Genomic DNA, 23,500 nt, shown 5'->3' on the forward strand with positions numbered 1-23,500 from the left:
AAAACATGACATTTTAGGAAAAGAATGCCTGCAAAATGTATGTCTGTTGATGATGGTCATTTTTTTTATTGAAAGTTTTAAAGAGTTTTACAAATATATACCTTCCCTCCCCCCCCCAACCCCACATCCCCTCCCCCCTCCCCCCCCCAATATCCAAGAGCAAACACAGGGTATAAACATTTAACAACCATATACTAAAATAAACTAACTAACTTTAGCATCATCCCTCGCTTATACTTTAACTCCCCTTTTGTAAAGCTAACTTTAGATAAGTTGTAACATTCCTTGCTCATTCATTCATAAGCTATCTGGAGTTTCTTAGTCCCATATTTATTTTGAATGTAGTCAATCCATCTTCTCCCTTCCAGCTTGTATTTCTCCTCTGAATGATCCTTAAGATATGCTGATATTTTAGCCATCTCTGCTAAGTTTGTTACTTTTAACGTCCATTCTTGAATGGTAGGCAAATCTTCCTTCTTCCAGTACTGCGCCACCAACAGTCTTGCTGCCGTTGTTAAGTTCAGAATCAAATTAGTCTCTATAGCTATACAGTCTGTAATTATACCTAACAAGAATAACTGAGGAGTAAACTTTATCCTCTTTTTAAGAATATTTTGCATAATGCACCATATTTTTATCCAAAATGCTTTGACCTTTTTACAAGTCCACCATATATGATAATACGTAGCATCAGCACAATCACATCTCCAGCATTTAGGTTGTAAATTCGGATGGTCATTTTGAATCCCGAAAATAATCTTTTCCCCCCTGCAATATATTGTAGGAGATGCTAGCAGCGTCGTCTCTGCCATTTGCTACACCGTCTCTCAAAGTGCCCAAGGAAGCAGCATGTATTCCCTGGAGTCCGGCTCAGACTTTAAGTCCCGGGGAATGTCCAATGAGAACCGGATCGTCTTGGGGCCTGGTGTCACCAAGACAGCTTGTGACGTGAAGCTGGTGGACGACAGCGAGTACGAAGAAGAGGAAGAGTTTGAAATTGCTCTGACCGATGTCTCCAAGAACGCTCGCCTTGGGAGCATCGCTTCCGCTAAAGTTATGATCGGCGGCCCCAACGATGCTTCTACTGTGTCGCTCGGAAGTGCGGCTTTTAGCGTTAGCGAGGAAGCAGGTATTCATTGTGGGAATTATTTCTCTCTTGCGGCATGTTGTATTATTATCCCTGTTGGGAGAAATATCCACCTGGTCCAGTTCCAAGGCAGGAGGAAGACCCTGAAAACATGGAGATTGATTGGAAAGAGAGTTTAATGGTGAAGCAGAACCACCAAGCACGGGTGGTTCTGGGTAGCTGACAACATGGAGTTGAGAGTGAGGGGTATTTACAACCTTCTCTTGGGCTTTGCACTTGAGCTTCCTGTTCCTGTGCAAGAACATGTATTCTATTGGCTGTTGTAGCTAACTTTGTACGTTGCCTGAGTCCCAGGTTTGGTTGAAGTTTGTGGGGTGATGCAAAGTGTTTATCCAGTTTGGTTCCGTTCCATAACGATGTTCACTTCAGAATAGTCTTCCTTAAAACACATAGACGTGTGGATTGCAGTGTCTTTTGGAAGTGGGGTATGTGCAGCCGTAATCTTCTCTGTTTCCATTTGAAATTAATTGCTTTCAAAACCTCCCTTCCCTCCCCTGCTAGGGATTATCGAAATCCCCATTACCAGGCACGGGTCTGATCTCTCCATTCCTACCTCGGTCTGGTGCGCCACTCGGACGTCAGATCCGCCATCTGCTACTCCCGGATTTGATTACATTCCCAGCTCCAAGAAGGTTGAATTTCATCCAGGGAGAACTGAAGAGGTATGGCTGTTTTTGTTTTTTTCTAATCGTAATGGAAGGATTAGTCTTCAGAGCACATCACAGAAAAATTCTCCAGAATGGCCTGTTCCTAGGTTGAAAATTTTGCACAAGCCTAAAGCACATGGCAAAAACTTAGACTAATTTAGGACTGTCAAACAAACGTATTTCTTTTTTTTAGAGATAGGTAGGTAGGTAGGTAGGTAGGTAGGTAGGTAGGTAGGTAGGTAGGTAGGTAGGTAGGTAGATAGATAGATAGATAGATAGATAGATAGATAGATAGATAGATAGATAGATAGATAGATAGATAGATAGATGCAGATGATGGATGGATGGATGGATATAGATAGATAGATATAGGTAGATAGATGATGATGATGATAGATAGATAGATAGATAGATAGATAGATAGATAGATAGATAGATAGATAGATAGATAGATAGATAGATAGATGCAGATGATGGATGGATGGATGGATATAGATAGATAGATATAGGTAGATAGATGATGATGATAGATAGATAGATAGATAGATAGATAGATAGATAGATAGATAGATAGATAGATAGATAGATAGATAGATGATAGATAGATGCAGATGATGGATGGATGGATGGATATAGATAGATAGATATAGGTAGATAGATGATGATGATGATAGATAGATAGATAGATAGATAGATAGATAGATAGATAGATAGATAGATAGATGATAGATAGATAGATAGATAGATAGATAGATGTAGATGATGGATGGATGGATGGATGGATAGATAGATAGATAGATAGATAGATAGATAGATAGATAGATAGATAGATGCAGATGATGGATGGATGGATGGATATAGATAGATAGATATAGGTAGATAGATGATGATGATGATAGATAGATAGATAGATAGATAGATAGATAGATAGATAGATAGATAGATAGATGCAGATGATGGATGGATGGATGGATATAGATAGATAGATATAGGTAGATAGATGATGATGATAGATAGATAGATAGATAGATAGATAGATAGATAGATAGATAGATAGATAGATAGATGATAGATAGATGCAGATGATGGATGGATGGATGGATATAGATAGATAGATATAGGTAGATAGATGATGATGATGATAGATAGATAGATAGATAGATAGATAGATAGATAGATAGATAGATAGATAGATGATAGATAGATAGATAGATAGATAGATGTAGATGATGGATGGATGGATGGATGGATGGATAGATAGATAGATAGATAGATAGATAGATAGATAGATAGATAGATTGATAGATTGATAGATTGATAGATTGATAGATTGATAGATAGATGTAGATGATAGATGGATGGATGGATGGATGGATAGATGGATGGATAGATAGATAGATAGATAGATAGATAGAGATGAGAGAGAGGGAGGGAGGAGGGAGGGAGAGAGAATTCTTTATTGACCAAGTGTGATTGGACACACAAGGAATTTGTTTTTGGTACGCATGCTCTCACTGTACATAAAGAAAAATAAAATAGAATACATTCATTAAGAATCATGAGATTTAACACTTAGTGATAGTTACTAATAAGCAATCAAATCGTACTAGGAAACAAATAAAATAATATAAATTGTAAAGATACAAGCAACGTGGTTATAGTCATAAGTGTGGAGAGATAGATGCTAGGAAGGAAGAGAGGAATAATAGTAATACAGTGAATAGTTTCACAGCGTTGTGGGAATTTGTTGCTTAGCAGAGTGATGGCATTTGGGGGAAAAACTGTCCTTGTGTCAGGTTGTTCTGGTGTGCAGAGCCCTATTACGTCGTTTTGAGAGTAGAAGTTAAAAATTTTATGTCTAGGATGTTATTAGGCATCTTCAAATGTGTTTTGATGTACTCTGGTACAATTCCAAATTATTCTGGTAAACTTTGCTTGGGAAAGGAAATAGTAACCATCAGCCAATAGTTTTTGGGCGCTATCCAAGACCATGACAGTGAAATGGACTTGTTTCACATCCCCCTCCTCCAATTAAACCCCGCTTTTGAGACCTGTCAGCTCAGCATTATTATGTAGACCAGAATTAAAAAGCTAAGAGCCAAATACAGAGGTATTTCTTTAGAAAATGCAAGCAAATAGATGTTGCAATCCATTTCGTGCAGTGTTTTTCAATCTTGGTGAGTTTAATCCAGGTCCAAAAAAAAAGGGCATGCATAGCCTTTAGGAGGCTTATAGAGTGCTCCTGGGGGCCGGGGGGGGGGCAAAATTGAGCAAAAAACAACCTGTTTTTTTGCTCCTTTTTGCTCTCCTCAGCCCCTAGGAGCACTCTGGAAGCCTCCTAAAGGCTATGCACGACCATTTTGGTGAAGGGAGCCAAAAATGCTGTATTCAGTATATAAGACGCACCCAGACTTTCAGCCTCTTTTTTGAGGGAAAAGGGTGCATCTTATACTCCAAAAAATAGGGTAAATTTATACAGAGTGGGTAGGGTGTTTTTTTTTAATAGTAGGGCCATTAGAGTTGATGGCCCCTCTGGGTGGCATTGGAGGATCTGAAAATTAGCAGGGTTTAATGTCTTGGGGGGAAAGGTGATCACATGCTTCCAGATGTTGGGTGAAGAAGAGAAAAGAGAGAGAGAGATGCTGAAAGTCCCTGGTTTTATGCCCTCTCTGGCCTTTGATCTCGGGCTTGTATTCCGATTGGTTGTCAGATTCCCCTGGGGCCATGCAGGGGCAACTCTCTAGGCTGTGTTTTGGTTGAGCATTGCTTCTTCCCAGGTGGTGAGATGGGTGGAAGGCTAATCCTACCTCCGTTATGTAGAGCAGACTGGCCCAGGCCCTTAATGGCCAAGAGACAAAGTGGGGGGGGGGGCGGCTGAGTTTCTGCCTCTCTTTGAGTTTCTACTTCTCTTCTTAGGGGAAATATTCTGCCTTTCTAATATTTCCTAGGCTATTTCATTCTTCTAGGAGAGGGGGTGGGTGCCAACTTCCTACATGTGTTTACAGAACGAGCTGTTTTATTTCTCTTATCTCCCCCCCCCCCTTAGTATTGCACCTTGACTATTCTGGACGACGCACAGTCCCCGGTGATTGAAGGGGTGGAGACCTTTGTGGTCTATTTGAGTTCCCCACAAGGAGCAGAGCTGGCCAGTCCTTTCCAAGCAGTGGTGGCCATTAATGACACCTTCCAGGATGGTAAGTAGATGAGCAAATCTCAAACGAATGCCAGTGGAAAACTCTGAGACACCGAGTTCACCTGGTTATGATAACGAGCTGATAACCCGGCACTGCCCAGGCATTTATTTATCCCAACCCTCCTTTCATGAACGTCACCACAATTACTAATGTCGGATTTTCCCCCTTGCCACTGTTGGAGTACTGTGAAGCCATTACCATGGCAATTCCATTGTTCTGTACAGTATAAAGCCATTTTAAGGCAGTACAGTAGAAGCCGTTTTAAGGCAGTACGGTAGAAGCCGTTTTAAGGCAGTACGGTAGAAGCCGTTTTAAGGCACAACAGGCTATATCTTAACAGAACACTTGGCCTGAGGGGTCTTAGGGCTGTCTTACCCCCAACAGCATATCCTCCTCCTTCCCCTCCATCATCTCCTCCTTCTTTCTCCTCCCCGCCTTTCTCTTTACCCTTCTCCACCTTTCTTCTTGTCTCCTTCCTCCATCCCCTTTACAGTTCCAAACATGAAGTTCAGTAAAGATGTATACTCCGTGAAAGAGAAAGACCGCGTCCTACATGTTCCCGTTATCCGTACCGGAGACTTAAGCTACGAATCTTCAGTCAGGTGCCATACACAGAGCCAGAGCGCAAGAGTGATGGAGGATTTTGAGGAAAGGAGAAACGCTGAAGAATCGCGCATCACATTTTTGAAAGGGGAGAAGGTGAGTGAGTACAGGGACTTCACATGACGGAGAGAGAGAGAAAGAGAGAAAGAGAGAAATCCATCAACTCAACCCCCCCCTGGCCCCGTTTCAAAACTACGGCAATCTGTCAGGTCACACTTGTGGTGAGGAAAATACATATTTTTTTCCTTCCTGGATGAAGAAACATACGAAATGGAAAGGCTGCCAGAACCGTGGCACGACAAAACCGCGGTCCACTAAAGCGCGCCCGATTAAAGCGCGTTGCTGACGTCATCAGCAGCGCGACAACAAGGACCGCGGAGAAAAAAGGGCGCTTTAAAAAGCGCTTTTAAAGCAAGCCGATTCACATAAAGGTAAGGGTTAGGTTTAGGGTTAGGTTAAGGGTTACGTTAAGCGTTAGGATTAGGTTTAGGGTTAGGATAAGGGTTAGCGTTAGGTTTAGCGTTAGGTTAAGGGTTAGGTTTAGGGTTAGGTTTAGGGTTAGGTTTGGGGGGGGTTAGGTTTAGGTTTACGCGTTAATTTTAGCTTTACCGCTCACAGCGTGCTTTTTTCGTCGCGCTGTGATGACGTCAGATACGCGGTTTCGTTGAGCGCGCTTTAGTCGACTGCGGTTTTGTGGTGGAACCGCCAGAACATGGGTTATGACTCAACTGAAACGCATTTCATTTTCTTGCTCTAAGACAGATGGACTGGGGGGGCTGAGGCACAATTTGTGAAGGTATGCAGGGTTGTGTCATATATACATTGGCAGAGCTGGGGGCTACTTCTCTTGTGGGGGGGGATAGTTTGAGCCCGCAGGGGTGGGCTGTTGGGGGATCGCAGGGGTTCGGGAGAACTTGTAGCTAAGATTCTGTGCAGTTTGGAGAACCCCCAAATCCCACTCCTTGCTGGCCCCGCCCGCCCCACCCCTCCCAGGAGTTCCCACCCGGCCCATTTTGGATGCAGGTAAGTGCAGAGACTCAGGGAGGGGGTAAAACGGGCCTGCCGGATGTTCGGGCCCGTTTCCAGCCTCCAGAGGGCCTCTGTAGCCTGAAGAGGCTGTTTTCGCCCTCCCGGAGGCTCAAGAAAAGCCTCCGGAGCCAGGGGAGGGGAAAAATACACATACACACCCCGGCAGTGGTGCAGGAGGCTAACTAGGCCATGCCCACCACAGCCACGCGCACCCAGCAACTGGGCAGAGAATCCCTTGTTAAAAATTTTGAAGCCCTGGTTTGGCGGTAGATGGTTGGAAGATTTATTTGCAGTTTTATCCTGTGAAGTATGTTTTAGAGTTTAGGGTAAATGTTTCTTACCTCAAAAACGGAAGGAACTTTAGTTTGATATACAGGTAGCCCTCGACTGATTTAGTGACCGTTCACAGTTACAACTTTGAAAAAAAGTGACTTATCACCATTTTTCACACTTACGACTGTTGCAGCATCCCCATGGTCACGCGCTTTATATCCGGATCCTTGGCAACTGACTCGCACTTATGATGGTTGCAGTGTCCCGGGGTCCCGTGATCCCCTTTTGCGACCTTCTGACAAGCAAAGTCATTGGGGAAATCAGATTCACTTAACAACCGGGTTATTAATTTATCACCTTCAGTTAACAATTCAGTCAAGAAAGGTCATAAAATGGGGCAAAACTCACTTAACAAATACCTTATTAAGCAGCAGAAATTTTGGGCTCAATTGTGGTTGTAAGTCAAGGACAGATTCAGTTAACAACCGTGTTACTAATTTAACAGCTGCGGTGATTCAGTTAACAAACATGACAAGGACAGTTGCAAAATGGGGCAAATTAACAAATTTCTCACTTAGCAACATAAATTTTGGGCTCAATTGTGATTGTAACTCGAGGACTACCAGTATATACAGGTGAGAATGAGAATAGCATAGCATAGAATAGAATGAGAATAGAATAGAATAGAATGAGCATAGTATACAACAGAATGAGCATAGTATAGAATGAGCATAGTATAGAATGAGCATAGCATAGAATAGCATAGAATGGGCATAGCATAGAATAGAATGAGCATAGCATAGAATGAGGATAGCATAGATTAGAATGAGCAGAGCAGAGCATAGAATGAGCATAGCATAGAATAGAATGAGCATAGAATAGAATGAGCATAGCATAGAATGAGCATAGAATAGAATGAGCATAGTATAGAATGAGCATAGCATAGAATGAGCATAGCATAGAATAGCATAGAATGAACATAGCATAGAATAGAATGAGGAGAGCAGAGCATAGAATGAGCATAGCATAGAATAGAATGAGCATAGCATAGAATGAGGATAGCACAGAATAGAATGAGCAGAGCAGAGCATAGAATGAGCATAGCATAGAATAGAATGAGCATACCATAGAATAGAATGAGCATAGAGTAGAATATTATGAGAATAGAATAGAATGAGCATAGCATAGCATAGAATGACCATAGCATAGAATAGAATTAACATAGCATAGCATAGAATGAGCATAGCATAGAATAGAATGAGCATAGCATAGAATAGAATGAGCATAGCATAGAATAGAATGAGCATAGAATAGAATAGAATACAATAGAATGAGCATAGCATAGAATAGAATAAGAACTGCATAGCAGAGAATAGCATAGAATAGCATAGAATAAAACAGAATGAGAACAGCATAGCATAGCATAGAATTCTTTATTGGCCATGTGTGATTGGTTGGATACACAATGGATTTCTCTTTGGTGCATGTTCTCTCAATGTACATTAAAAATACATTCATCAAGAATCATAAGATACAACACTTAGTTACAGTCATAGGATAATAACTAAGCAATCAGGAAACAATCAATATCAATATAAATCATAAGGATACAAGCAATAAAGTTTGTATCTAAGTCTTGCTTTATAAATTAATGAATTCTGCAGCTTGCCTCCCAATCCTTTCTGTGATATCCTTGATTTTAGGTAAAGAACTGTACTATAATTATAAACGATGACTCTGCCTTTGAGCCGGAGGAGAGATTCCGGGTATATCTGAGTGAACCCCAAGGCAACCACTGGAGTGGGGCTACCGTTGGGAAAAGCAACATGGCTACTGTGGTTATCTCCAATGACGAAGATGGTAAGAAGGATGGGCTTGTATTCAGATATGTATTCCTTTATTGCAATCGGCTGATTATTATGAGCCGAGGTGGCGCAGTGGTTAGAGTGCAGTACTGCAGGCTACTTCTACTGACTGCTAGCTGCAGTTCAGCAGTTTGAATCTCACCAGGCTCAAGGTTGACTCAGCCTTCCATCCTTCCGAGGTGGGTAAAATGAGGACCCAGATTGTTGGGGGCAAGAGGCTGATTCTGTAAACCATTTAGAGAGGGCTGTAAAAGCACTGTGAAGTGGTATATAAATCTAAGTGCTATTGCTATTGCTGTTATCTGTAGAGTTACTTCGAGCCATGGTGGCGCAGTGGTTAGAATGCAGTATTGCAGGCTAATTCTGCCAACTACCAGCAGTTCAATCCTTGACTGGCTCAAGGTTGACTCAACCTTCCCTCCTTCCGAGGTGGGTCAAATGAGGACCCAGATTGTTGGGGGCCAAAGGCTGACTCTCTAAACCGCTTAGAGAGGGCTGTAAAGCACTGTAAAGCGGTATATAAGTCTAAGTGCTATTGCTGCTTGGGCACAATGATGCAAATTTTCTTGAGAGCAGTACAGAAGTTATTTGTTTTTGGGAATGTTTTTCAATTCTGCACATTGTCCTACATGAAACATCAAGTCCCAATTGTGCAGACATGACTTCCTTCCTTATGTTCTAGTAGAATTGCAATTGGAATTGGAATTAGAATTCTTTATTGGCCAAGTGTGATTATACACACAAGGAATTTGTCTCTGGTGCATAAGCTCTCAGTGTACACACTACAATAGTGATAGAATAGTGATGGTACACAGGAAGATGAGCTGAAAAACACACAGATCAGTCCAGACCGTCACTTACACTATATTGCCGATAAAGTATTCACTCACCTGCCTTTACTCGCGTATGAACTTACTGTAAGTGACATCCTATTCCTAATCCATAGGGTTCAATATGACATCGGTCCATCCTTTGCAGCTATAATAGCTTCAACTCTTCTGGGAAGGCTGTCCACAAGGTTCAGGAGTGTGTTGATGGGGATTTTTGACCATTCTTCCAGAAGCACAAGTATGAGGTCACACACGGTTGTTGGCCGAGTTTACGTGGCCTACCACTTCGTGGCTGAGTTGCTGTTGTTCCCAAACACTTCCACGTTCTCATAATACAGCTGACAGTTGAACTGTGGAATATTTAGGAGCGAGGAAATTTCACGACTGGATTTGTTGCACAGGTGGCATCCTATCACAGTTCCACGCTGGAATTCACTGAGCTCCTGAGAGCAACCCCTTCTTTCACAAATGTCTATAAAAAGAGCCTGCATGCCTAGGTACTTGATTTTGTACACCTGTGGCCACAGAAGTGATGGGAACAAATGATTCTGATTATTTGGCTGGGTGAGCGAATATTTTTGGCAATATAGTGTATCTGAAATAGCATCTCCTCCTTGAGCAGGGGGCTGGACTACAAGACCTCCAAGGTCCCTTCCAGTTCATTCATTCCTTCATTCACTCAAATTCCATAATTTGAATAGATTGTTGTTAACGTTACCTAAGGAACACTGTTTTTTCCTCCTATCTTGAATCTCTTGTCACTCTGCACCACTGCTCAGCTAACTTTCTCCATACCTGTGCTAGTCTTTGTCGTGTCTGTGCTTTGCTGTTTTATTTTTTAAAACGTCTCCAGTAATCTTGAGCCTTGAGCCACTCTTGAGTAAAATAATAATAATAATCGGGAAAAGGATCAGTCAATAAACGTCTCCTTAGTTGGCAGAGTCTGTTAAATTTTAGTCGAGAGTCTTTCAAAGGTTTCTGGTGAAGCAAGTAGTCTCAGAGGTTTAGGATAGTGCTTCGTTTCTTGGCCTTGATAATTGGCACGAAAAAAAAGAAAATCTGAGTTATTACAGATATCGTCTTGTTGTTGGACCGCAAGATGAGTTAAACTAGTTAAACTTTGTGGACCGGCAGTGGGCGGCGGGGAGAGGGGATGGTTCTGCACACACAGCGCTTGGGTGTGCAAACACACGCAGCTCCCTTTGGGCAGACAGCATGCAAGTGTGTCCCTGCCCTCGCGCAAGTGGAGCTGCACACATTTGCACGCTGCTTGTGCGGCCTGGTTTCAAACGGGCCACGGCCCGTGGATGAGGGACCCTTGAGTTAAAATGTTCTTGCTGTCTGAAACCTGATCCAAGGCCTTTTTTTTCCCCATCGGCTTCCTCCGTCATTCACAGCTCCCACCATTGAGTTTGAAGAAGCTGGGTACCAGGTCCGTGAACCCCCTGGACCGGAAGGCGTTGGCTTCTTAAATGTCAAAGTGATCCGGACAGGAGACCAAAACAGGACTTCGAAAGTTCGCTGCAGTACCCGGGATGGCTCAGCTCAGTCTGGAATCGATTATTACCCAAAGAGCCGAATTCTCAAGTTTAGCCCTGGTAAATATATCTTCTATATATATAAAAATGGCTGGTTCTGTGTGTATTTGTGTGTGTGTCTGTGTGTGTGTGTGTGTGTGTGTGTGTGTGTGTGTGTGTTCCAACATAACTCTGGAACGCCTCAACCAAACTTGGTACATACTGTCTGGAAACACTTACTGGAATACTGAAACAAATACTGTGGGGGATAATCTCAGTGTGTGTCTGTGTGTGTCCATGTGTGTGTGTTCCAGCATAACTCTGGAATGCCTGGGCCGATGAAATGAGAAGGACAGAATTATATCTATAGTGTTACGGTACTTTTGACAGTGATTGTGTGCATTTTGGATTCAAGTTCTGTTAAGATACAGCCTGTTGTGCCTTGAAATGGCTTCTACTGTACAGCACAGTGGAGTTGCTATGGTAACAGCTTTGCAGTACTCCAGAAGGGGGTCTCCCTCTAATGCAGGATTGGGATAAATACACACCCGGGCTATCCACACACACACACACACACACACACACACACACACACACACACACAGAGAGAATGAGTTGGACTTTGTCAGATTTGTAATACAGGAAAGTCCTCAACATGTAACCAATAAAGAGCCCCAAATTTCCATTGCTAAGTGAGGCGGGTGTTCAGTGAGTCGTGCCTCATTTTAGAACCTTTTTGCCTTGTCACTAAGCGAAGTGCTGCAGTTGTTAAGTGAGTTGTCGTGCTTGTTAAGTGAATCTTTCTCCGTCTCCCCCGCCCCCCGGTTGGCTTTGCTTGTCGGAAGCCGGCTGTGAAGTTTACAAATGATGAAATGACTCTGGGGACTTGGCAACCGTCATAAATGCATGACAGTTACCGAAGCAGCTGAATTTTGATCAACCGACCACGGGCGATGGCGCAACAGTCATCCATGCGAAAAACAGTTGTCAGTTACTTTTTCCCCCCAGTGCTCTTGTGACTTGAATGGACACTAAACGAATGGTTATAAGTCGAGGACTGCCTGTAATGGACAGGTAGCGACGTTGGTTTGCCTGTTGCGATTAACCCGTGGGTGCCCCCTGGTGGATCTGTAGAGGCAACAAGCAAGCTCCAGAAAGAGAATTTAAAAAAGTCCTTCTGCCCTTGTAAGCAAAGGCACAGAAATTTAGCCGATTGCTTTGTGCCAATAAGTGAAGCTAATCCTTCCCCCTTCTCCTCTTAAGACCGTAGCAATCTCGCGGCTTCTAAATCTTCCCCATCTGTTTCCTTGACCCAGAGGTTTGGCTTTCCACATCTTTCCTAAAATCCCTGCAGAATGATGGGAGGAAGAACAGAAGGGAAGCTCAGTAAATTCTCACTCATTTCTATGAAAAAATAATAATGGGACACTGACCTCTGACTTAATGGGACTTCACTAAGTCTTTATCACAACTAGAAGAAACCCCACAGTTCCTGTAAGGCTCAGATAAGAGACCCTAATTGATCCCTGCAAAATTTAAACCCGTCGTTTATACCTGAGCTTGTCGATCAGGAAGGTTGGCAGTTCGGTGGTTCGAATCTCTAGTGCCCGTGTCACGGAGTGAGCTCCTGCTACTTGTCCCAGCTTCTTTCGAACCTAGCAGTTCGAAAGCACGTAACAAATGCAAGTAGAAAAATAGGAACCACCTTTGGTGGGAAGGTAACAGCATTCCGTGTGCCTTCGGTGTTTAGTCATGCCGGCTACATGACCACGGAGACATCTGGGACAAGTAACACGACCTCACTCCATTACGCGGCGCTAGGGATTCGAACCGCTGAATTGCCAACCTTGCTGATCGACAAGCTCAGCGTCTTAGTCACTGAGCCACTGCGTCTCTGTATTTATCCATGCAGGCCCCTTATTACCTGTTTCTTAGTTCAGGGGTCGGCAACCTTAAACACTCAAAGAGCCACAAAAGTCCTAACCGGAAGCACCCCGTGCAATTCTGGAGCCACCCGGAAGTCCGGTTCCCATCACCACCACCACCATAGAGTCTCTTCCTAGAGTGGTGTCACATTTTTTCCTCTACCTGCCCTATCAATTGTGGATCCGACTGTAAAATGCATCCCTTGCCATAGAGTCTCCTCCTGGCGCGCCATGCTTCCCACCACCACCCCTCCAAAAAAAACCGGAGGCTCCTCTCAAAATTGTGGCGCCGACCGGCAACAGGGAGCCGCAGCAGAGGGACGAAAGAGCCACATGCAGCTCCAGAGCCTCAGGTTGCTGACTCCTGTCTTAGTTCCTTGGTTCCCTTCCTCCGGGGTTCCTCTCCTTCCAGCTTTCCAGCTACTTACAACTTCTGTTCTCCGGTTGGTTTTTCCCAGGGGCAAATCTTGCCAACTGGTTTAGCGAACCACCTGCCCATCACAATCTTGTTTAAGTCCTACCCAAAAATCCAGCAAGATCAGCAACCCTGTGCTCACGAGGAAGCACCCAAAAATAGTCACGCCTGCGGGGACACCAGCAATATATTTGGATCGTGAGGTGGTGGTTTTTTTATGAACGTCGGACAGGCACCATTAATCCTTGCCTGGCATCCGTTAGTAAACCTGCCAGGCAGTCAATCAGGTAGCGTGGTATATTAAAAAGAAAAAAGGAGAAAGGATGATGTGGGGATAAAATTGTGTTTGCTTTTATCACAAGGGATTATTAGTGGAGTCTTTCCCAGCCAAGCATCTCCAGATGGAGTGGGACTCTGGGATCTTGGATTCCTAGAATCCATCAGGAGAATGCAAGTTTAAGGAGGAATATTTTAGTGGGAACAGCTTTTAACACTCCTTGAACACCCTAATTTCCACCTGCCTTGACTAGTTCAAGGCACTCTGTATGGCCGTGATGGCAAATCTATGGCACGCGTGCCACAAATGCCAAGCGAAGCCTTGCCTGTTTATCTTCCTGGTTTCCGGCACGCATACACCTGCGATGATCAGCTGTCCTTCGCGTGTGAGCCGGTGCCGAAAATCAGTGTATGCCGAAAACATGCTGGCCAGCTGATTATCGGGTGCGCATGTACACCAGAACCTGGAAGTTCGTTTTTTCCGGAATGTTGTCCCTTCACGCACACGGCAGTGCCGAAAACTGGTCTGCGCATGCGCACCAGCCAGGTAATCGTTGGGCGTGCATGCGCGCTAGAACACAAAAATTTGGCTTTTCCAAAGTGCGGCGCTGACAAGCATATGCACAACATTTCCGTGCAACGTTTCTGGAACAAAAAGATTTGCCATCACTGTTATATGGGGCTGCTCTTTATCTGGAGGTTCCGGTTTTATTTCTTATTTATTTTTATTTATTTACTTTGTCGAGCATGTACAAGATAGCAGGTATAAGTATAAACATGGACATGAACAAAGGAAATGAGTAGAAATAAATGGGGACAGTAGGACAGGGACGGAAAGCACGCTGGTGCGCTTGTGCACGCCCCCTTTACGGACCTCTTAGGAATGGGGTGAGGTCCACGGTAGACAGTTTGAGGTTGAAGCTGTTTGAGGGTTTGAGGCTGTAACAACAGAGTCAGGTAGAGCATTCCAGGCGTTGACCACTCTGTTGCTGAAGTCGTATTTTCTGCGATCGAGTTTGGAGCGGTTTACCTTGAGTTTGTATCTATTGTTTGCCTGTGTATTATTGCGGTTGAAGCTGAAGTAGTCATTGACAGGTAGGACGTTGTGGCAGACAATTTTGTGTCCTATGCTGCAGTCCACATGGTTTTGTGCAGGCCCAGGTGTGCCTATGTGTTACCTCTCCTGCAGGAGCTGCATTGGTTGCCAAGTTACTTTCAGGTCCAATTCAAAGTGCTGGTTGTCACCTTTAAAACCCTACATGGCTGCATTAAACAGAGGGATAGAATCAGGATGACGTGAAGTGTTAATACCATTTTATAATGCCTTGGTAAGGCCACACTTGGGATATTTGCATACAGCTTTGGTTGCCACGGTGTAAAAAGGATGCTGAGACTCCTGAAAGAGTGCAGAGAAGAGCAACAAAGAGGATTAGGGGGCTGGAGACTAAAACAGATGAAGAACGGTTGCAGGAACTGGGTATGTCTAGATTAATGAAAAAAAGGATGGAATGATATGATAGCAGTCTTCCAATACATCAGGGATGGATGGATAGAGGATAGATAGATAGATAGATGATAGATAGATAGATAGATAGATAGATAGATAGATAGATAGATAGATAGATAGATAGATAGATAGATAATGGATGGATGGGTGGATGGATGGATGATGGATGGATGATAGATGAATCATAGATGGATGGATGGGATAAATAGATAGCCGATGGATGGATGGATAGATGGATGGATGATAGATAGATAGACAGACAGACAGACAGATAGATAGATAGATAGATAGATGATAGATGGATGATAGATGGATGGATGGATGGATGGATGGAGGGATAATAGATAGCTGATGGATGGGTGGATGGATGGATGATGATAGATTATGGATGGAGGATGGATGGATGGATAGATGGATGGATGGATGATAGATAGATAGATAGATAGATAGATAGATAGATGATAGATGGATGATAGATGGATGGAGGGATAAATAGATAGCTGATGGATGGATGGGTGGATGGATGGATGATGATAGATTATGGATGGATGATGGATGATTGATGGATGGATATATAGACGGATAGATGATGGGTGATAGATAGATGATAGATGATAGATGATAGATGATAAATGATAGATGGATGGATGGATGGATGGATGGATGGATGGATGGATGGATGGATGATGGATGGATGGATAGACAGACAGACAGACACTCAGATAGATAGATGGGTGCCCCATGGGTGCATTTAAGGTCCTGTCAAAGGAAAACTCGCTTAGATTCCTGTTCTTCCCTGCAGGTGTGGACCACATTTTCTTTAAGGTGGAGATCATGTCCAATGAAGACCGGGAGTGGCACGAATCCTTTTCTCTGGTCTTGGGTCCAGATGATCCCATTGAAGCCGTTTTGGGGGACCTCACCACCACAATCGTGACTATTTTGGACCAAGAAGCAGCCGGAAGCCTCATTTTACCAGCTCCACCTATAGTAAGAATCATTAACTCAAACGATGAGCTAAGTGTTGATTCTAAGGGGCTTTTTTCTTTGAAGTGACCCAAATCTGGCATAGAGAGATGTGTGATGTAATGCTCAATGGCAGCAGACTAGAAACCAGGTGCCTGTGAATTCTAGCATTAGGCACAAAGCAAGCTTGTTGACTTTGGGCCAATCGAAAAGAGACGGTGAATTCTAGTCCTGCCTTAGACGTGAAAGCCAGCTGGGTGACTTTGGGCCAATCACCAGGAGATGGTGAGTTCTAGTCCCGTCTTAGCCATGAAAGCCAGCTGGGTGACTCTGAGCCAATCACCAGGAGACTGTGAGTTCTAGTCTTGGCTTAGGCATGAAAGCCAGCTGGGTGACTTTGGGCCAATCACCAAGAGACTGTGAGTTCTAGTCCTGTCTTAGGCATGAAAGCCAGCTGGGTGACTCTGGGCCAATCACCAGGAGACTGTGAGTTCTAGTCTTGGCTTAGCCATGAAAGCCAGCTGGGTGACTCTGAGCCAATCACCAGGAGACTGTGAGTTCTAGTCCTGTCTTAGGCATGAAAGCCAGCTGGGTGACTCTGGGCCAATCACCGGGAGACTGTGAGTTCTAGTTCTGCCTTAGCCATGAAATCCATTGAGCCAGTCCTTCTCTCTCTCAGCCCGGGAAGGAGGCAATGGCAAACGACTTTTGAAAAATCTTGCCAAGAAAACTTCAGGGGCTCATCCAAGCAGTCACCAGGATTGATTTAAAGGCACCAGATTAAATAAATAAAGCCCGTCCTGTGCATGTGGATGACAAATAGGGTTTCCTCCAGTGGTTTTAGTGAGGATTTGTCATAATTTTTGCTCCATAAATCAAGCAAAAAAAAATTATCTGTAAATAAAACACCCCTGGTGTATAAGCCATGGGCTGGTAACTAGGACTTGGTCCTTGGCATTAGATAGTTTAATTCCGTTTGTTTTACAACCTTAAATCAGGAGTGAGGACAGGTGGCTTTCAGATATTATTGAACCATAATTCTCCCAATGAGGTCCCAGACAGCGGTGGGGTTGAGAAGGCTGAGAATTATAATCCTTCACATCTTCTAAAGTGGCGGAGCCTCTCAAGGCCTAGTGTGCTAGTATTTCACAACCTTGACAACTTTAAGAAGAGTAGGAGAGTAGGGCAAGAAGGAGGAGGAGAGAGGAGAAGCGGGGGAGAGGGAGGGGAAGAAGAAAAGAGGAAGGAGAGGAAGAAAGAAGAAGGTAGAGAAGGGAGGACGGGAAGAAAGAAGCAAGGAGAAGGGTCGTTGCAAAGTCAGACGGAGATGCGGGGTGGCAAGAAAAGCGATCCCAATTGTGTTTTTTTTAAAATATATTTTTAAGCAGATTGTAATAAATGCTAGACGTCAACAGATAAATGTTAATAGCGTTTATGAGGATTTATATTTGTGAATGTATATGGGAAGGAAAAAAAAGAAAACTTAAAAAAAAAGAAGTAAGGTTGAGAGTCACTGTTCTCTATTTGTACTGCCCAGTGGTGAGATTCAAATTTTTTTGCTACCGGTTTGATGAGCGTGGCTAAGCCGGGGGCGGGGGAGAGAGAGGCACGTGACTGAGTGGGTGTGGCCAATATGACATCACTCACGCCCACTCGGTCACATGCCCCGCCCCAACTAGCCACGCCCACAGGAAAAGGTAGGAAACGTTTTAGGATTTTCCCCTATCTACTCCCGCCCCCCCCGTCCCCGTTTCCTCCCCCACAACCGCCTCTTTGGTTGCTTCCCTTCCACGGCAGCTGATCCACTCTGGAAGGCAAGCTGACCGGAGTTTTCGGCGGCCCCCATCCAGCCGCCGCTGCTGGGAAACGGCTGGCCAAGAAGCCGTCCAGCCGCCACCTCTGCATACCGCCTCTCTGCATACCTGGTTGGTTGTTGTGTAGCTCAGAATGCTGGACTAGGTGGGCTTCTGGCCTGATGGGGCACCGGCTCTCTAAAGTTCTTAGGCTGCAACACCTCTACAGGTGGTCCTCTAGTTATGACGTGATTGAGCTCTGCAATTACAGTCAGAAGTTGTTATCGTTATAAAGCAGTTACTGGACCTAACTTTGGAACCGGTTTTTCCCATGGTTAAGGGAATACTGTGATCGTTAATGAGCCCATTGCTCGCTTGGTGGCATTTTGGCCAGAAACAAGGATAAAACTTCTGTTTTATCTGTTTTTAAAACTTCCTCCCCTATGTCGACTCTGAAGCTAGCCTGACCGAGGCCATCTCAGAGGCTTCAGGGCTGCCACAACGGTGATGAGGGATAGGGAGGGGTGGGTGGGAATAGAGGTATTTGGAGTTTTGTAGCCAAAACAAAATAGTTTCCCCTGAGAACCAAGGGCATTCCCACAGGTGGCTGAAAAGAGGAGGAGTGAAGTTTCCAAGCAACCGGACAGCACCTTGATTGGACCATGTGACTGATTGTTTGGGAAAGGGGGGAAAACTTTTACTTTTGATTAGGTGAAAACTGCGGGAACCTTTAGAGTCGGTTTTCACCAGTCTGTGCCAATGCCAATATGATAGATTCAATAAAGTTGTTCTTGGAGGAAACTGCTTGCTTCGGAGTTCTGTTTGCTATGGGTGTATTATTACTTGGAACCCTGACACCCTAATCATCTTTGTTGCTGTGCATACGTTGTCCCTGCAGGTGGTCACGCTGTCAGAGTACGACCACGTTGAAGAAGAAACCTCAACGGGAGCTAAGAAGTCGCCATCTCCAGGCTACCCGCTGGTCTGTGTTACTCCTTGCGATTCTCACTTCCCCAAGTACTCGCTGATGAAGGAGCGCTGCGGTGAGGCCGGGATCAACCAGTCCTCCATACAGTTCAGCTGGGAAGTAGCTACCCCCACTGATGGAAACGGAGCTAGATCTCCTTTTGAAACCATTACGGACAGTACTCCCTTCACCAGCGTCAATCACATGGTAGGTATAGAGCAGGAGTGTCAAACTCAAGGCCCGCTGGACGGATCTGGCCCATGGAGGGCTTAGATCTGGCCCGCAGGGCTAGAAACAGCGAATGACCAGCCCGTTGTGCCTCTGCCAGCAAAAACGGAGCTCAGGAGGGCTGCATGCGGCCCTTCAGGCTCCGTTTTCGGCTGTGACGGCCTCCTGCAGCCCTCTGGCAGTGAAAATGGAGCACAGGAGGGCTGCAGGAGGATGTTCCAGCCGAAAATGGAGTCCAGAAGAGCTGCACACAGCCTTCCCAGGCTCCGTTTTCGGCTGTGACAGCCTCCTGCAGCCCTCTGGCAGTGAAAACGGAACACGGGAGGGCTGCAGGAGGTTGTTGCAGCCAAAAATGGAGCCCAGAAGGGCTACGGACAGCCCCCCCCCCAAGTTCCGTTTTTGGCTGTGACAGTCTCCTTCAGCCCTCTGGCAGTGAAAACGGAATGCAGGAGGGCTGCAGGAGGATGTCGCAGCCGAAAACGGAGCCCAGAAGGGCCGCACACAGGTTCCGTTTTTGCTGGCAGAGGGCTCAGGACATCGAGCTGGCCACACCCTTCCTGCCCACATCCATCCCTGCCTCGCCCACTTGGCCCCCAAGCTCAAACACAATCCTGATGCGGCCCTCAAATGAAACTGAGTTTGACACCTGTGATATAGAGAATCATGCTGAGCCGTACCATCAGGGGGCATGGGTTTGGCTGGACCTGAACCACTTCTGAATAGAGGTTACGATGACATTCTCCATGTTTAAATGCTACCAAATAAATTAGGAATGATACGGTGGATTTGAATGTCAGGGCGTAGTTAAATATCAAGAAATGAATGAAATTCTGCATTCCCTTTCTAATCGGTAATCCCAAGGGCACATCGTTGAAACAATTGCAAATTCTTTTGTCAGTTTCGCCAATGCCACTTCCTTCCTGTGCCTCTATTTTGCCACTTTCCTTTTTCTGTTTATTTTATTTTGTAAGCTGTCCTGGGCAGGTTCTGCTTTCATGCCCCTTCCAAATTGCCAATATCCAATTACGGAGTGATTTTAAAAAAAGCAAAGAACAGCAACTCCATCTAGTCTATCATATTAACCGACTTGCTCTTTGTAGAAACACAATTGACTTCGGGCCAATCCCCAGGAGACTGTGAGTTCTAGTCCTGCCTTGGGCCTGAAATCTGGCTGGGTGACCTTAGGCCAGGCATGCTCTCCTCCATAAATGCCTACTTTATTCATTTATATTTGAATATCCAAACAACGGTCCCATCCTGTAGTGGGAGATACATAGCCACATTTTCATTATGCAATTGCTGGACACAGATATCGTCAATGCTTCAGGTGTTAGTATAGTATAGTGTTCTGATCCCCCTCGTCCTACACCAAAGCACATCGAGACAAAGATACTTCAAGGATTTATTAATACACAGACAAGACCTTGGCAGCAATCCAGCACAGTCAAGGCCTTGGCAGCAATCCAGCACAGATGGCAGCAATCTAGCACAAACTAACCTTGGCAGCAATCCAGCCTGCCAAGCTAGCCACGGAAGCTCTCCAACTTTAGTGACTGCGTTGACTCCTGCAAAGGGGCGTGTGCACAAGCATTCCTTTTATAGTCTTGAGAGGAGCCTAATTACCACCAGCTGAGTGCAATTATCTCCTGTAACTGCGTAACTGTTCCTTCCGCCTATTAGTTCTTCGTTGCCGGGCATCCAGGAACAACTCCCTTGGCTCCTCCCCACTGCTCCAATGCATGACATCCGGATCACACTCCCTTGTCTCCTCCCCACCGGTCCAAGGCTCAGGCATCTCCTGGTGGCCAACCAGCCTCTCTGCACCCTGCTCGGAGTCGGAACCCTGTCCAGGGTCCTCCACATCCTCCAGAACCGACTCATAGGGCCCCTCGCTGTCAGAGTCTGGTGGCAGCTCCAACGGCTCCTACTGGGCGACAACAGTATAGTATGTGAGGACACTTTCTATGTGTTCTAGGTCTTTAAAGGAGAAGTGAGTTCACCTGCCATTTTAGGTGTGCGGTTCTATTGCCACCAAAGCCTGGCCAATTGGACAAGGGCTATGGGGGTCACCAAGGCCTCAGATCCTTGGGTATTATAGCCTCAGCTACTTCTTGAAAAATCTGCAGAAAAAATCAGGTCAGACCTCAACCATCTCTTTCCTACAGCATGTTGCTCGGAATAAAGAGAAGAGTTAGAGAATAAGGTACTAGGCTAGAAACCAAGAGACTGGGAGTTCTAGATTCACCTTGGCATGAAAGCCTGGGTGATTTTGGGCCAAATACTAGGAGACTGAAAGTTCTAGTTCCTCCTTAGACCTGAAGCCAGCTGGGTGACTTGGGACCAATCACCAGGAGACTCTGGGTTCTAGTCCCGCCTTAGTCCTGAAATCTGCTTGGGTGACTTTGGGCCAATCACCAGGAGACTGTAAATTCTAGTCTCCCTTAGACATGAAAGGCAACTGGGTGTCTGAGCCAATCACAGGAGACTGTGAGTTCTAGTCCTGCTTTAGGCCTGAAAGCTGGTTGGGTGCCCTTAGGCCAGTCACGCTCACTCAATCCAACCTACCTACCTCACAGGGTTGTTGTTGGGGGAAAATAAGAAGTAGAAGAAGTATTCGGCAGATATTATGCAACATCACCATTTATGAACTTCCCAGCTGGCTTTTGACAAGTAAAGTCAGCGGGGGGAAGCTGGGTTTGCTGAATGACTGCGGTGATTCACTTAATGACCTCAGCAAAAAAAAAGGCTGTAAGGCCATGATTCATTTAATGCCAGCAAACAAAAAGACTATACATATATAACAAATACTGTGGGGGTAAGATACCCCTAACACCCCCGTGTGTTCTATTAAGCTACAGCCTGTTGTGCCTTAAAATGTCTTCTACTGTATTGCCGTAAAATGGTTTCTACTGTACAGTGCAGTGGAATTGTCATGGTAACAGCTTCACAGTACTCCACAAGGGGGCTCCCTCTGATAAGGTGGAAAATCCAACATTAGAAATTATGTTTGGTCCAGACATTTCCCCCCTAAAAATGAATACCCGGGCATTAGCTCTTGTACGATAATCATAACAGGAAAGATTCCTGAGGGCTATTGCCTGGCTGATATTCAGACCCATTTAGCATCCTTCATCTTCCTCCCTCTCTCTCTCTGTTCCTCCTCCTCTTCCTCTCAGGTGCTGGACAGCATTTACTTCAGCCGGAGATTCCACGTACGCTGCGTGACCAAAGCCGTGGATAAAGTCGGCCACGTGGGCACTCCCCTACGGAGTAATATAGTCACCATTGGGACCGACAGCGCCATCTGCCACACCCCTGTGGTGGCTGGCACAGCCCGGGGGTTCCAGGCTCAATCTTTCATTGCCACCTTGAAATACCTGGATGTAAAACATAAGGAACACCCTAACAGGTAAAAAGCAAGAAACGCAGAGCTCCTGTTCTCGTAAACGCTGGCTTTTCCGTGACAAAGGCTTGGTTAACTCTGTGTTATCCTGCATAACTTAATTATTTGTTCAAAAGTAGCTAAGAGAAGCCACTGTTTTTGAGAGAGAGGGAGGGAGGGAGGGAGGGAGGGGTAGAGAGAGGGAGAGAGAATATCTGAGGTGATAAAATGTTGAAGCAAATGTCAGGAAAAGAAAGATTTGATTAATGTGTTACATTAAACACACTTATCCTGTCATATATTTTTTTCAAGGATCATAAAACTGCAAAACGAAAATCCCTCTGGATGTTATTTTCAATCTTCCCTCCCTTAACTTTGCTGTATTAAAATTTTTGCTCAGGTCTCTGGTTCTTCTCCAGTTCTCTCTCATTTTATACGGGGGGGAAATGCAGAGGAGATAAATATTCATCTAAATATGAGGTTTCATTTACCGGCATGTTGAAGAATGTACGTGTTGTTCCAAATTGTGTAAAGTGAGCACGCACAGCATGCAATGATTTGAATGGGAATGAAATAAATTTGCATGCAATTTATTTGATGAAAATAAATCCATAACGAAAATTTACAAATATTTATTAGAAGTAACATTAGAAGAAGAAAAAGTTAAAGGTTGCATGATAGCGTGGGCCATAAACTTTGGTTACAACATAGATCTAGTGGTTGGGGAAAGAATTTGGAACACAAATTATAAACTAACATGATCAGCAGCACTTAAAGAAAATATATACAAAATTTAATTTAATTTAATTTGAATTTAATTATCCAAATTTATATGCCGCCCAATCATGAAGGACTCCGGGCGGGTTACAAAAAGAAGAAGAAGAAAAAAGAGAGCGAAAAAAAGAAAATAGACAGTTTAAAATTATAAAACCACAT

The 23,500-nt window shown here is 44.6% G+C and overlaps 1 protein-coding gene across 1 annotated transcript in view; it reads left to right on the forward strand.

The window, feature by feature from the left end:
* FRAS1 (Fraser extracellular matrix complex subunit 1) overlaps positions 1 to 23,500 on the forward strand; it is a 279,515-nt gene that overhangs the window by 224,482 nt on the left and 31,533 nt on the right. The window contains exons 55-63 of the mRNA XM_087723886.1: positions 785 to 1,129; positions 1,649 to 1,809; positions 4,841 to 4,988; positions 5,482 to 5,687; positions 8,597 to 8,753; positions 10,986 to 11,186; positions 16,031 to 16,218; positions 18,886 to 19,161; positions 22,359 to 22,591. Of these exons, the coding sequence (XP_087580012.1) occupies positions 785 to 1,129; positions 1,649 to 1,809; positions 4,841 to 4,988; positions 5,482 to 5,687; positions 8,597 to 8,753; positions 10,986 to 11,186; positions 16,031 to 16,218; positions 18,886 to 19,161; positions 22,359 to 22,591 (1,915 nt within the window). The remainder of the gene's footprint in view (positions 1 to 784; positions 1,130 to 1,648; positions 1,810 to 4,840; positions 4,989 to 5,481; positions 5,688 to 8,596; positions 8,754 to 10,985; positions 11,187 to 16,030; positions 16,219 to 18,885; positions 19,162 to 22,358; positions 22,592 to 23,500) is intronic.

Source organism: Thamnophis sirtalis, unplaced genomic scaffold, assembly GCF_051295495.1.
Source record: "Thamnophis sirtalis isolate CommonGarterSnake01/CBP01778 unplaced genomic scaffold, rThaSir2_p1.2 scaffold_10, whole genome shotgun sequence".
NCBI lineage: Eukaryota > Metazoa > Chordata > Lepidosauria > Squamata > Natricidae > Thamnophis > Thamnophis sirtalis.